This window comes from Arachis ipaensis, chromosome B9 (assembly GCF_059453495.1).
Source record: "Arachis ipaensis isolate K30076 ecotype BB chromosome B9, ASM5945349v1, whole genome shotgun sequence".
NCBI lineage: Eukaryota > Viridiplantae > Streptophyta > Magnoliopsida > Fabales > Fabaceae > Arachis > Arachis ipaensis.
Window position 1 is genome coordinate 116,992,481 of NC_142444.1, and position 15,661 is coordinate 117,008,141.

General features: G+C 41.6%; 1 protein-coding gene across 1 annotated transcript; it reads right to left on the minus strand.

Annotated features, from left to right (window-relative positions):
- Nucleotides 1–1,011: 1,011 nt before the first annotated feature.
- Nucleotides 1,012–1,458, minus strand: LOC148546040 (uncharacterized). Its single transcript, XM_088499124.1, has one exon. It carries the CDS (start codon nucleotides 1,456–1,458, stop codon nucleotides 1,012–1,014), a length of 447 nt encoding a protein of 148 aa, XP_088355250.1.
- Nucleotides 1,459–15,661: the final 14,203 nt, after the last annotated feature.

Genomic DNA, 15,661 nt, shown 5'->3' on the forward strand with positions numbered 1-15,661 from the left:
ATTCAGTAATATCGAAAAGGACGTCGTACTCACGCATCTCCAAATAGTTTGAACCCACCTGTCCGGAAATCCCATGGAGATTTGGACTTCTCTTAAGAAACTCTATTCAACTTTATCGTAGGCTTTCTCTATGTCGAGCTTCATCCCCACATAACCTTTATTTCCCTCCGTCTTCTTCTTCATGTAGTGGAAGATATCAAATGCAACCAACCCATTATCTGTAATAAGCCTCCTGAGAACAAAGGCGCTCTGATTTTCTCTTACAATCTGAGGTAGGATTCTCTTTAGTCTATTCGCCATTGTCTTGGTAGCTATCTTCATGATCACGTTACATAATGAGATTGGCTTGAATTTCCTTGTATGCTTTGGTTTAGCTACCTTGGGTATCATGCAGATGTGGGTGTGGTTAATTGGTTTTGGATCAGCACCTTCGTTAAGAATCTTGAGCATTATTCTGGTTATTTTTTCCCCTACTATAGGCCATATCTTTTGGTAAAACAGGGCTGGCATACCATCTGGCCCAGGAGCCTTTGTTGGATGCATTTGCTGGAGAGCTTGCGTCACTTCCTCTCTAGAGAAATCCTTATTTAGAAATTGAAACTTCTCCTCATCTATTCGGCCTCCAATAACTTCACAGATCTTTGTTGCCTCCACTGTCTCCTCCGATGAGAAAAGTCCTTCAAAAAAACTCCTCATCACACATTCAATTTTTTTCTCATCTTCAATCTTTCTTCCCGCATCATCTATTATCGCTTCGACCTTACTTCTTATTTTTCTCTGAGATGCTTTCTGGTAAAAATACTTCGTATTTCTATCACCATGTCTCAGCCAGTTGGCTCTTGATCTTTGCGACCACTAAATTTCCTCCAGTTTCAATAATTCATCCAGTTTAGCTTCTACTTCCCTGGTGTTCCTCAAAACCTTTTCGGTTTGCTGGATTGAGTTTAAGTGGGCTAGTTCCTTTTGTTCTTCTCTAATCTTCTTTGGGATATTTCCAAAATTTTTCTCCCCCTATCTATCCAGTTTTCTCCTGCATTGCCCTAACTTTTCTTCAAGCGTTCCTGTGCCATTTCTCCAAGATTCTTTAACAACCTTGTAACACTCTTCATTCGATAACCAAAATTCCTCAAACTTGAAATGGCGGTCGCCCTGTAAGTCTATTAGAATTGGACTGTGGTCTGATTTGAACCTTCCCAAGTGATGGACTATTGTTATTGGAAAGAGTTCTTTCCATTCTACATTCGCTAGGGCCCTATCCAGACGTTCTTGAATATTCCTATCACCCGATTTCCCATTTAACACCTGATTAAAATCTCCAAAAATAATCCAAGGTAGTCTAGAATTACATCCAAGCGCATTTAAAATATCCCAATTAACCTTTCTGTTTTGGTTTTTTGGGCATCCATAGAAGCCAGTGGCTCTCCACTTTCGATCACTGTCTTTCTCGGTTACCTCCATATCTATGTGATTTTTTGACATGGATACTAACTTTACTTCTAGCCTTTTGTTCAGCTTCTTCCCTGTTTCTGCTTTTCCCAGGTCTCCCCTGCATTCCTTGCTACGTTCTGTTTATGTTCTGTTCAGTTAGTATAGTTAGCTTAGTTTAATCACATTTTAGTTAGTTAGTTAGAATTGCATGTGGTTAGGTAATTTTAGTTGTTTGTTAGTGGATTTAGGTTTAATATTTGGTTTATTTTGCTGTCTGAATTGGGGCATGCTTCACTGCTCCAGGGATATAAGGACGATGGTGATTTTTTTTTGTTGATTTTCATACATTGTATCTGATGCATATGTTGCTGTTTAAGTTGAAATTCAATTGGGTTTAACATGTTTGAATTGAAATTACTTGCTTATTGAATGGTTCATTATTAATGGAGTGATGCTGCTCTTCTGGAATTTATATTGAACTATCAATTGCTCCATTTCAATTTTTCCAATTTGTCCTTGCTTCAAGATTGGTTGTTGCTGAGATGTTCTTGCAATTCTGCATTTGAGTGTTTGAATTCAGCTTGCTTGCTTGTTAAATAGTTCAGTGTTTTGGTGCTATTTTAGTTCATAATGCTTAATTCCTATGAAATTATGGTTGCTGATTTTGTCTTAATCGTTTTAAATTTCATATGGACTGAGTTTTGCTGTTTGTTTAATCCGGGAACACTTAATTTACTGTCAGAATGCTGCCGAATTTTTTTGAAAATTGTTATGTTTTTAACTTCCAACTTATAAATTGAGTTTGGTACATTTTGACTTGGGTTTCATTTAGCTTTTACCAAACTACATTCATGGGTTGGTTGGTTGGCATTTCCGCCCTTCCTTTGGCTCCTTTTATTTGAATTGCATCATTGACAACAAGAACTATTTGACGGATTTCTGTGTCAAATCGAACCTTGTTGACCAATGAATATTGAACAAGACTAGAAGATCTTGTCCGAGATCGACCTCCCAGTTTCAGATAACCCTCAGAACATTGGCGCCGGAAGTCATCCCCTTGATATGGCAAACAACCCTGCCAACGACCACAACTCCGGATTAGAAGAAGGAACTCCAATTAAGAACACGGATGCCACACAAAAGGATGCGGACCACTCCAAGGGAGATAGGCAACCTCAAAACACAGAAATCTTAGATGCCATTCGTGAACAGCAGGATCGCCTCAGACAGCTCGAGCAAGAAGCCGAACGTCAGCGAGAAGCAGAGCGAGATCTCCGGAGAGAAACAAGACGACGTCGAGAACTGGAAGACAAGCTGTTAAAACTCGAAGCCGACTTAAAAACCAAAACCACACGATCTAACCGCGAGGATAGCCCCTACAAGGACCAAGATCTATTCACGAAGGAAATCATGAAAGCTAAAGTCCCGAAGGACTTCAAAGCTCCTGAAATGACCCCGTACGATGGTACGTCCGACCTAAGCTATCATCTCAGCAACTTTAGAAGTCGGATGTACCTCATAGATGCCTCAGATGCAACCCGCTACAAGGCCTTCCCGACCACCCTGACCAAAATAGCAATAAAGTGGTTCGACAACCTGCCACCAAGATCGATCACAAGTTTCGATGACCTCGCCAAGAAGTTCCTAGCCAGATTCTCCATCCAGAAGGACAAGACAAAACACGCTCACAGCCTGCTAGGAATTAAACAAGGAGATCGGGAAAGCCTCCGCAGCTACATGGAGAGATTCAATAAAGCATGCCTTGACATACAGAATCTCCCTACAGAGGCGGCAATTATGGGGCTCATCAATGGCCTACGGGAAGGACCCTTTAGCCACTCCATATCCAAGAAACATCCGATATCCCTGAACATGGTACAAGAACGGGCCAAAAAGTATATCAACATGGAGGAGCACTCCCGATTAGGAGAAAACTCCAAATCTGGATTCTCCTACCCACCTCGGGATAAGGATAAAGATTCCAGGAAAAAAGAAGACCAATCCGCAAAGAAATCCAGAAAATACCATAATTACACCCCTCTTCGGGTATCCCTTGTGGATGTCTATCGGGAGATATGCAACACAGAAAAAATCCCACCTACTCGCCCGATTAAACACAAAAGGGGAGGAAGTCGGACCGAATACTGCGAATACCACAGGATCTACAGACACCCCCACCAACGAGTGCTAAGACTTGAAGAATGTCATAGAAAAATTAGCTCGAGAAGGAAGACTAGACTGATTCCTGGCCAACAGAACTGACGAGCCAAAAAAGAGAAGACGGGATGAAGAGGAGGGGTGAGCTGAACAACCTCCTCACACCCCAGAAAGGCACGTTCATATGATCAACAGAGGATTCACAGGAGGAGAAATCTCCAAATCATCCTGAAAAAGAAACCTCAAAGAGGTATACCATCTCGGGGAAGGGGATAGGACATCTAACCTCCCCACTATCGCCTTCACCAAAGAAGACGCTGCGGGCATCATCCCCAGATATGATGACCCCTTAGTCATTACTATCATACTCGCCAATGCCAATCTCCACCGAATACTGGTCGACCAAGGAAGCTCTGCGGATATCCTATTCAAATCCTCCTTCGACAAGCTCGGCCTACAAGGAAATAAGCTCAGAGCATATCCAAATATCCTGTTCGGGCTCGGAGATGCCCCAATCCAGCCCCTAGGTTACATCCCACTACACACAACCTTTGGAAAGGGAACCCGCTCTAGAACACTGAGCATCGACTACATCGTAATCGACGTGAGCTCCGCATACAACGCCCTCATAGGCCGGACAACACTAAATCAGCTCGCGGCAGTAGTCTCCACTCCACACTTATGCATGAAGTTCCCAATTCCGGAAGGGATAGCCACCATCAAAGGAGACCAATATCTCATACGGCGTTGCTATAATGAAAGCCTGAATCTAAAAGGCGTCCCCAGAGGGAAAGGGTCCAATACCATTGAACTCGGTGGAGCCAGGGCTCGAGAAGAACTCCGCCCGCAACCAGAAGGCAAAACAGAGGAGGTCCAAATTGGAGACTCCCAAGACCAAACAACAAATATAGGAGAAAACCTCAAGGAAGGACTGAAGAAGCAGCTAATAAAGCTCTTAAAGGACAATTCCGACCTTTTCGCATGGAAAGCGGCAGATATTCCCGGCATAGACCCCATATTAATGTGCCATAAACTGGCAGTATACCTAGGATCTCGGCCAGTACAGCAGAAGCGCAGGAAGCTTGGCCCAGAAAGGTCACAAGTCGTGGAAGAGCAAGTGCAAGCCTTACAAGAGGCAGGGTTCATAAGGGAAGTGAAATACCCATTATGGCTAGCCAATGTCGTGCTGGTAAAAAAGCCCAATGGAAAATGGCGGATGTGCGTCGACTACACCGACCTCAACAAAGCCTGCCCAAAAGACCCCTACCCTCTTTCGAATATTGACACCCTGGTCAACACCTCGTCGGGATACAAGTACCTCTCTTTCATGGACGCTTACTCAGGGTACAACCAGATCCCGATGCATCAACCCGACCAAAAGAAGACCTCGTTCCTAACCCCGAAAGTAAACTACTGCTACGTAGTCATGCCATTCAGACTCAAGAACGCAGGGGCCACATATCAGAGGTTGATGAACAAAGTATTCACCGACCACATTGGAAAACTAATGGAAGTCTACATAGACGACATACTGGTGAAAACACAAAAGGAAGAAACGCTGCTGCCCAACCTCATCGAAATATTCAGCACCATAAGAAAGCACAGGATGAGACTAAATCCCACAAAGTGCACCTTCGCAGTAGAAACAAGCAAATTCCTAGGGTTCATGCTCACCCAGAGAGGGATTGAGGCAAACATAGAAAAATGCCAAGCTATACTCAACATGAAGAGCCTGACCTACGGTAAAGAGGTACAACAACTAAACGAAAGGCTAGCGGCCCTATTTAGGTTCCTAGCCGGATCGGCCATAAGATCCCTTCCCTTCTATGCAACTCTAAGGAAAGAAAAGAGGTTCAAATGGACCCCAGAATGTGAACAAGCCTTCCAAGACTTCAAAACATTTCTGGGGCAACCACCTATTCTAACCCGACCTCGACAAGGAGAAGAACTGATCCTATACCTCACCGTGGGAAGTCGGGTAATAGCCTCAGCCCTAGTAAGAGAAGGCAAAAGCGGTTAGCAACCCATCTACTTTATCAGTAAAGCTTTACAAGGGGCCAAACTAAACTATCAAAAAATAGAAAAGTTCGCCTACACCCTCATACTTACTTCCCGATGACTTCGACCATACTTTCAAGCCCACACCATCAGAATACAGACCAACTAACCCATAAAAGGTATCCTGTATAAAACCGACTTAGCTAGGAGAATCCTACAATGGGTGGTCGTTCTATCCGAATTTGACCTTAAGTACGAAGCTCAGACAACCATCAAGTCTCAGTACCTGGCCGACTTCGTCACAGAATACACCGACACCCCAGGAACCCCACCGACTGGAACCTCTACGTTGATAGGTCATCAAACAAAGCCGAAAGCGGAGCGGGCGTTATCTTAGAAAGTGACCAGGGAACCCAACTCGAACTCTCCTTAAGGTTCGAGTTCCCCGCCTCAAATAATCAAGCCGAATACGAAGCTCTACTGGCTGGTTTGATGCTAGCTAGAGAAGTCGGAGCCTAAAGGCTTACCATATTCAGCGATTCACAAGTAGTCACCTCGCAAATAGAAAGGAGCTACTAGGCAAAAGATCCCACCATGAAAAAGTATCTAGACAAGACCCGAGAACAGCTCGAAAAATTCATGGGATTTGAGATCCGACATATACCTCGGGAACAAAATGCCCAAGCTGATGCACTATTGAAACTAGCCAACACCAAACTAGGGGGCAACAATAGAAGCCTCATCCAAGAAACACTACAAAACCCGTCAACCTCGAAAGAAGAGAAGGTCCTAAGCATATCGGATCAGGACCAAGGGTGGATGACTCTCATAATCAACTACCTCAAGTCCGAAATACTCCTCGCAGATAAAAAGGAGGCAAAAAGGCTAGTACGGGTAGCACAATACTACACCATAATACACAACATCCTATATAGGAGAGGGATCTCAATACCCCTCCTAAAATGCATCCCGACCTCCGCTACAAGGGAAGTCCTAGAAGAAGTCCATGGCGGCATTTACGGCAACCACCTTGAGGCACGAGCCCTTTCCAAAGAGATACTCCGGGCTGGCTTTTATTGGCCGACCTTGCAAAAGGAAGTAACAGAGTTCATCAAAACATGCCCCCTATGCCAGAAGCATGCCAACTTTCATATTGCCCCACTCGAAGATCTCATCTGCGTCACGTCACCTTGGCCATTCGCAAAGTGGGGGTTTGACCTCCTCAGACCATTCCCCCAGAGATCAGGGCAAGTTAAATTCCTCATTGTAGGAATAGATTACTTTACAAAGTGGATCGAGGTAGAGCCGTTGGCCGCCGCCACTGCCCAAAGAAGTTGGAAATTTCTATATAGAAACATTGTCACAAAGTTTGGGGTCCCATGCTCCATCACCACGGATAATGGCACTCAATTCATCGACACAAGCTTCAGGAACCTGGTAGTCGATCTAAAAATCAAGCACCAGTTCACCTCTGTGGAACACCCACAAGCCAACGGACAGGCAGAAGCCGCCAACAAAGTCATATTGGCTGGGTTAAAACAGAGGCTACAAAGCACAAAAGGAGCCTGGGCTGAAGAGCTCCCGCAATTTCGATGAGCATACCGGACAACACCACACTCCACCACCGGAGAATCACCCTTCCGACTTGCTTACGGAATGGAGGCAATGATTCCCGTAGAAGTAGAAGAAAGATCCCTTAGGGTGATGCTCTACAATGAAAATACCAACTCCCAAGCACAAAGGAAAGAGCTCGACCTACTTCCAGAAGTCCGAGAAAGAGTCCGGATTAGAGAGGAAGCACTAAAGGTACAAGAACTCGCATAGAGGTCCCATCCACCAAAACCCAAGGCCATACAAAGGTCAAGGAAACAGCCTAAAAATAAAGGTACTTTGCTAAATACTCATCACCAGAATGCACCAGATGCAAAAATTAAAACATTAAAGGCTCGAGTGCTAGCCAATGGCAACCCAAGAGCAAGAAGTGTTTTGATTAAAACTAAAAGTTGCTAAGAAACAACTAGGAAATGTCAAGAAAACACCCAAAAAAGGATACAAAACTAGAAGTTTAAAAGGTCCACAGGTCGGACTGCATCAACACATAATAAAAGAGAAATGAAAAAGAGAACTATAAAGGATCTAACTTCACCCCGGTGGCAGCATCTTCAGGAGAAGGAGGGATAACCGAGATCGGGGTAGCTCTAACAACCCTGTCCGGGCCATTCAAGATTTCCACATCGGGCTCAAGACCAGGAGGGACCACCTCGGCAGAAGGAACTGCGGACGTTCCAGTAGGAGGGGCTGCAGAAGCCTTGGCTGTCGACACTAAAAGAGGAACGTCATCATCATCATCGTCAGGGGCAGGCACAATTTTCCCATCCTCCACAACGTTGTCCGTGCTGAATAGAGAGAGGTCGACATCGAGAGCAAGAACTCGGACCTGGGCCTTCAAATTTTCATATAGCGCAGTCATACCATTCACCACGTGACCCTGGAGATCAACATAGTCATCCTGAGCAGACTGAAGCCTCTCCCTGGTCTCCAACAGCTCGCCGTAAGTCCGGGTGTAGCTCTCCTTGGTCTTTTTGGCCATGTCCTCGGCCAGATTAGCAGCCGCTTCCGCCGCAGTAGCCCGAGCCTTCTCCCTCTCTACGGCAAGCTCCAACCCAACGCTCTTGGCCTCCAACTCATTCTTCAGGCTCTTCACCCTATCATAATCAGCCTTGGCATCCTCAAGGAAAGCCTTGGTGGCACGGATAGAAGACTCTCTAACAACCCGAGACAAGGTAGCACTGAGGTTAGCCATCCGAATAATATTGCTGGAAATGAAGTCGAGGTGATGAATGATGGATACATCGTCAGTGGGGACCTTGCCATAAGGAGCAATAAGCTCTGTGGCAAAAGCCACACCATCAAACTCCTTATCTTTAAGATCATAAGTCCCGGAAGTCTTCGACCTCTTAGGCGGCGGACCAGTAGGAGAGGAAGGGGCACCCGAGGTCGCCAAGGGAGGATCAACTGAAGCCACCCGAACTCGGGGAGTCAGGATGACCTTCCTTGGACCCTAAAGATCGAATTCTGGTTTCTTCGGAGGCAGTTGTGAAGAGCTCTCCCCCGACGTCTTTCTCGACAAATTATGGGGCCGCCACCGCCTTTTTTGTTTTGCGAAAAACCTTCATCGAATCGGAAGATGACACCATCTCTGAAAGAAATCGGGAAAACAGTCACACAACAAACAATGACAAAAACATAACTATACGTATAAATTCTAAAAAGCGAGAAATCAGGCACTACCTAGCTCGGAGCGAGGAAGGGAAGGATTCCCTAAAAGCCTCTTAGTATCCAGCTGAGGAGGTTTCCCCCAGTGCTCCTTCAAAACACCAACAAAGGCCCTCTCCACCTCATCCAGACTCTCTATAGAATACTTAAGGACCATAGGCTCTTTTTGCCACCATAAAGGAAAAATGGGCTCATTGTTCTCATCCAAGAAAAAAGGGTGAACTTCCTCAACAGCTCGGACTTTGAAATAAAAGTTTTTAAAATCCCGAAAAGAGTCATCAAACATAGAGAAAACTTTCTTTCCCTGGGTAGCCCGGAAGGAGATCCAAGAAGCCTTCTTCTTGGCCACCCCCGGTTTGGTCAACATGAACAAGTAAAGGAAAAGGGAAAGGGTAGGTCCGACACCCAGCTCTTGGCACAACAACTGGAAAATCTTCATAAAATCCAAGAGTTCGGGTAAAGCTGCGACGGGGCAACATTGCAATTCCACAAAACCTCATTCCCAAATGCGGTAAAAGGAAGGGTAATACCTAGTTGGGTAAAGAAATAGTCTTAGGCATAGAAGAAAGGACGCTCTACCCGACCTAAGGGAGGGAAACTAACTCTCTCTTCAGGATCGAGCGACACCAGCTCATAGTTCTTTTCATCATCCCTACTACTATAGATCCTATAAAATCATCTAAGTTTCTCAGAATACTTCGGATCGGGCACAGTAACACACATCAACACTATAGAATCTAACCACTCAGCCATACCAGGGGGTACCTTTGTAGATATCTCAACAATATTTCTACGTGAAGACATAGAAAACTACACCTACAGCAAGAAAATGGAACAAGGGTCACTACCAAGTAACTCGGACAGAAACAGAAATGCAACCAGTAACCAACAAAACACAACAACAAAATGGGCGCCCCAAGGCTCGTCGATCACCACTAAACCCCAGGGGCACCCTTTGGAGGCAATGCAGATACAAAAAGGAAGAAGCATAAAGGAAAAGCAGTGGAAATCAAAACCCTAACCCCTCTAGCAAACAAAAACACGAAAAAATCCAAAACTGGAAAGCCTCAACCTTTTTCAAAAAATCTCAACAAGATCAAAACTTTGTGCAAAAAGAAAAACATGCAGTGGTACAGCACAAAGAAGAACTACAATTAGAGCACATAAAAAGAAAAAGGGTATGAAGTAGAGCACCAACATGCAAGGAAGAAAAGAAGCAACAACAGATGAACAGAAAAGCACGAATGGTCCACACCAGCAAAAGCTTTGAAGCTTCGAAAGAAAGAAGAGAGCTTGGGGCGAATCAAGGAAGTAAACCAGAGAAAGAGGCCTCCTCTCCAGAAGAATGAAAATGAAACAGACAAAAGCAAGAAACTGAAAAAATAAAACCCCTTCTCAATTTCAAATTGCAAAGAGGGAAAAGAAACGGCGTAAAAGAATAAAAGCCCAATCAATGGGAATTAAAAGTGCGTGTGTATTCCCAAGGAGGCAACCCCCTTGAGAAACAAACGTAGCAATAAAAGGAGCAAAAGTAAAAACAATTCGCATTTTTTAAAACGGCATTTAAATGACGCGAAACTCACAAACAGAGGAGCAGACCGGACAAGGTGCTTGAACACAACTTCCCCAAAGAGATCGAGGCTCAGAAAAGCACGATCTCATAGAAAGGTACAAGCTCATGCAGGGTCACTGTTCATACCCTGGACTGAGCTATAAGGTACGTGTTTGATGAAGAAAAAGTGACCGACCTCTTTGAAGTATGGTCGACCGCCAACCTCTTCACAAAGAGCTCGAACGAATCACTGCAGAGGCCCAAAGAGGCCCACAAAAGAAGAGTCACCGCCTACCAGAAGGCGGCTGGCCAAAAGATAGGTAATCTCACCTCCAAAAAGATAAGATAAGATAACAAACTTATCTCAAGGAAAGTCACTCAACACTACTATAAATACACTGGAGCACCTAGGTATAACTCATACTCTAACTCTACAAAAAACCTGCCTAAAGCCCGTACTGACTTAAGCATCATAGTCTCTTGCAGGTACTACCCCCTCCGGTGAACGAGGATCAGCAACACCTCATAGTCCAACAAGTCGGACATGGCAGCCTTGACCAAGACTAGAAGATCTCGTCCGAGATCGACCTCCCAGTTTCAGGTAACCCTCGCAACAGTCGCATTTTGCACTTTGGCTTGTATATACTCTAGATTTTTTGTTGGATTTGCATCTTTTAGTTTAGTAATATATATATATATATATATATATATATATATATATATATATATATATATATATATATATATATATATATATATATATGGCTTAGTAGTTGTGATTTGGAAAAATGTGGATTATTGAGCTTAGTTTACCCTTTTGCATATGAGAATTTGGTTTGATCAAAAATAGGGAGTGAACTAAAAATTTTTGGCTTTTCATAATTATAACATTTCATTTAGTATATATATATATATATATAATAAATGTTGGTCAATTTGATGAAATTTTCAAGGAATATTTCTTTTTCTTAAAAAGGCATTAAGCTTCACATTGATTTGAGTTGAAATTTTTTCAAACTTGCATGATGTATATATATAGTTTGGAATATGGTTTTTGAAAAAAGAACACAAAACATGTGAGTTTTTGAGTCTAATTATATGGTTACATTATTTAACCATGATTTTGATTCTTGTGTGTTTTCTTCCCTATGATTACAATCATTGGTTTGTTCCATTCTATATGTCCATTATTTAGTGTATATTCATTCAATTATGTGATTGAGGCTATCATTTGATTATAGCTCACTTATCCCAAATAGCCTACTATTTCATTTGCCTTTGTTTGCCACTTTGAGCCTTTTTAACCCTTTTTGTTCTTTAGATTATGACATCACTAGCCTTAAGCGGAAAATAATTAATTGTCCTATTTGAATATTTGGTTAGCTTAGGATAGTGAGTGTGTGTAAACTAAGTGTGGAGAAATGTGAGAACTTTGGTTGATGAGAATGTGTTTTGTTTTTATTGACAAATATTTAGAATTTGGGTATATACTCGTGTGAAATTATAGAAACCATATGCATTGATGTATTATTCTTTCACATATAAAAAAAGAAAAAGAAGAAGAAATAAATGAATAGGGGATAAAATTACCCCAATGTTAAGTTCAATAAAAAGATCAATGCATATGTGATGGAATTGGAATTGATACATGAGTGTAAGTATATGTGTAAAAGTGAGATCGTGGGTGGCTAGGCTTGATCTTAGAATTGTATAGAGAGTGTGTATGTGTTAGTTGAGAACTTAGATTAGTCAAAGATTCAAATGATAGCTCACTTGGCCATACATATATTCTCACCCTTACCTTAGCCCCATTACAACCTTAAAAAGTCCTCATGGTATTTGTATTTGTACACTAAATATTTGTTGATTGGTTAGATGAAGAACAAAGTTTTAGAAAGCATGATTAGAGGAGATTCGAGTGGTTTAACCCTAAACACTTGAGCGATTAGAGTGCATATACACATCCGGTGATGGTTCAATTGCTCAATTCCATATGTCCATATTTGATCATTGCTTATCTTGTAAGTTTGTGAACTCTTTTGAATAACTCAATTCAACTGTGAATGTGTTTTGATATGAGTGATTTAGCTCTTGATTGTGCATATATGATTTCTTGGAAACTTGACTCACTTTGACCACATATATGCTTATATGTATATATAGATAGATAGTAATTAGAATAGCTAGACGCATGTAGGTAGCTTCATTTAGATAGGTTGCATTGCATAAGTCCTACCATTTTCCCTTCACTCTTTTGGTTATCTTGAGCTTAGCATGAGGATATGCTAATGTTTACGTGTGGGGAGATTTGATGAGCCACTATTTTACGATTTATTTTGTACTGAATTGAGTGGATTTTATTAATTATTCATACACTTATTCATATAAATTGCATGATTTTACAAATCCTTTCTAATTTTGTGCTATGATTGAAAACATGCTTCTTTGGCTTTAAAATTACTAATTTTTAATCTTTTCTTATTACCATTAGATGCCGTGATATGTTTGTTAAGTGTTTTCAGGGTTTATAGGGCAGGAATGGCTTAGAGATGGAAAGGAAGCATGCAAAAGTGGAAGGAACACCAGAAATTGAGAATTTCAGAAGCTGGTAGCGACGTGTACGCGTGACCAGGAATTCGTTTAGTGACGCGTATGCGTGGCTGACACGTACGCGTGATGAGCGTCACGTGCCTCAGTAAAGCAAATTTGCTAGGGGCGATTTTTGGGCTGTTTTCAAGCCCGAAAATACAGATGAGAGGCTGCAGGGTAGAGCAGGAAGGAGGAATCATTCACTTCTCATTCATTCACACTTTAGGTTTTAGATGTAGGTTTTCTAGAGAGAGAGGCTCTCTCCTCTCTCTAGGTTTTTAGGGTTTTTAGTCTTGTTCCTTCTCAAATTCAGATTTCAATCTTCCTTTAATTTAGTTTTCTCTTACTTTTATTTGTTCTAGCACTTTAGTTATCTACTTCCCTTGTTGATCCCTTTATTTTGCTAATTTAGTTTATGAGGCATGTGTTACTCTCAATTTTCATTAATGCAATTTATGTTTCATGTTTCTTATTGTTCAATTGCTTTGTTATGGTTATTTCTTTGCTTTGGTTAGTCTTAGAATTTCCTATGTCTTGTCAATTTTCTATGCTTTTATTTTGTGTCTTCCAAGTGTTTGATAAAATGCTTGGTTGGATTTTAAATTAGATTTTTATGTTATTGACTTGGATTGATTATTTAGAGACTCTTGAGTTATGAAAAGTCTTTTGTTGATTGGTGATTGAAGATTGCCGGTTAGCTTGAACTTCACCAAAGCTAGTTTCTCACTATGAGTTGACTAGGACTTGTGAACTCAAGTTAATTATATGCACTTGACCTTCCTCCATTGGTTAGAGGTTAACTAAGTGAAGGCAATTCACATTTACCATCACAATTGATGATGATAATAAGGATAGGATTTCTAATTCTCAATCCTTGCTAAGAGCTTTCCTAGTTATTAGTTTATTTTTCTCGCAATCTATATTTTCTTGTTCCTTATTTCAAAAATCCAAAAATATACTTTTCCATAACCAATAATAAACATACTTTCCTGCAATTCCTTGAGAGACGACCTGAGGTTTGAGTACTTCGGTTAATTTCATTGGGTTTGTATTTGTGACAAACAATTTAAACATTGATTGAGGTTTAATTGTCGGTTTAGAACTATACTTGCAACGCGACATTTTTGTGAAAATCTTTACCGATATTTTTTCTCCGTTAGTTTGTTGGTGATTAGTTTTCCTATTATGCTTGTCTTACAATCTTGGACCACTTTCGTTATATCCTCCTCATCATAGGTTATTATTTCCTCTTCTTCTACTATTCTATTATCTCTTTTCTTTTTCTTTGTTCCTCATTCTCCATGTTTTGCATTTTCAGGACAAAGTCGATAGAGTACTAAAACCCCTCCCTGTTTTAGTTTGGGGTGCACGATCATTGACGGACGAGTTGCACGATATAATACGGACAAATTGCACTACACTTTCCAAGCCCTAGGAGAGAAAACCTAAGACGAGGAAAGAAAGGATTATATATTATTATTATTATTATTATTATTATTATTATTATTATTATTATTATTATTATTATTATTATTATTATTATACCTACACAGATTTCATGGAAAAAAAATTCATTCTATATTTATTTGTTTGATGGATTAAAAATATCTATTATCAATCCAATCCATCTTTTTTCAAAATTTTCAAATCAAATACCAAAAAGGTCCACAAACTTAATCATCTCCATTGCGCTGACACATTCAACATTATTAAGTATTAAACTATGAAAATATCTGCAATCTCTAAAAGGTATTACAGGAGCTGTTTCCCTCTCTCCAAACATTGCTTACCAATGTTCTGAAAATTGGACCAGACCGGCCGGTCGAATCGGTTTAACTACGAACCGGCAACATTAGCGATTCGGTCAGGCATGTAAAACATTCGTGTAGAAAACTGGTGAAAAATCATTGAACCGGACAAGAACTGGCCGGTTGGACCGAACCGGAACCTGCCCGGTTTACACAAAAACGGAAGTTCCTTCATTTTTTATCCCTTTCCCCTTTCATTCTTTCATTCAGAAAGAAATCACACAACCCCAGCCAAAAAACCCTAGCACTGTAAGCCTACACCACCGCCGCAAGAAGTGGCATACTGCCACGTCCATCGCACTCAAAGTTTGCTAGCTGTCCGTCTATCTAGCTTCCCTCGTGATCCAAGTCTTCAACCCCTGTTCGCCGTCATTGATCGCGGCTGCTTCCTCGAGCTTGGCGTCCGTCATCTTTGTCTGCTCAGCCGCGCTTCCGTCGCCGTTTGTTTGCCATTCACGTTCGCGTCTTTGTTCATCTGTCATCTTCGTTCGCGTTCTTCACCGTTCACGTTCGCTCGGTGTTCACTATTCACGTTCACTCGCCGTTCACCGTTCGAGTTCGCATTCGTGTTCGTCTCGAAGCCACGTTGCTCTGCTTCAAACATTGCAACCAACCTGCGCGCTCTACCTTACCGTCAAAATGCTCTCTTTTGTCGACATTGTGAGTTCCCTAAACCCGCCACCAGACAATACACTCACACAACACCAACACTCTGCTTCAAACTCTGCAACTTCTGATTTCTATTACAATAAGTAACTATTTGATTTGGTAGAAGTTTGGATTATTTCATAGGCAGAATTAAAGTTACAATAGTTATGTTCTCTTCTCTATCACATTGATATTAAGCTTTTAA

Coding starts and splice junctions, on each gene's coding strand:
- LOC148546040 (XM_088499124.1), bottom strand. CDS start 1,458: ATGGAGGTAACCGAGAAAGACAGTGATCGAAAGTGGAGAGCCACTGGC.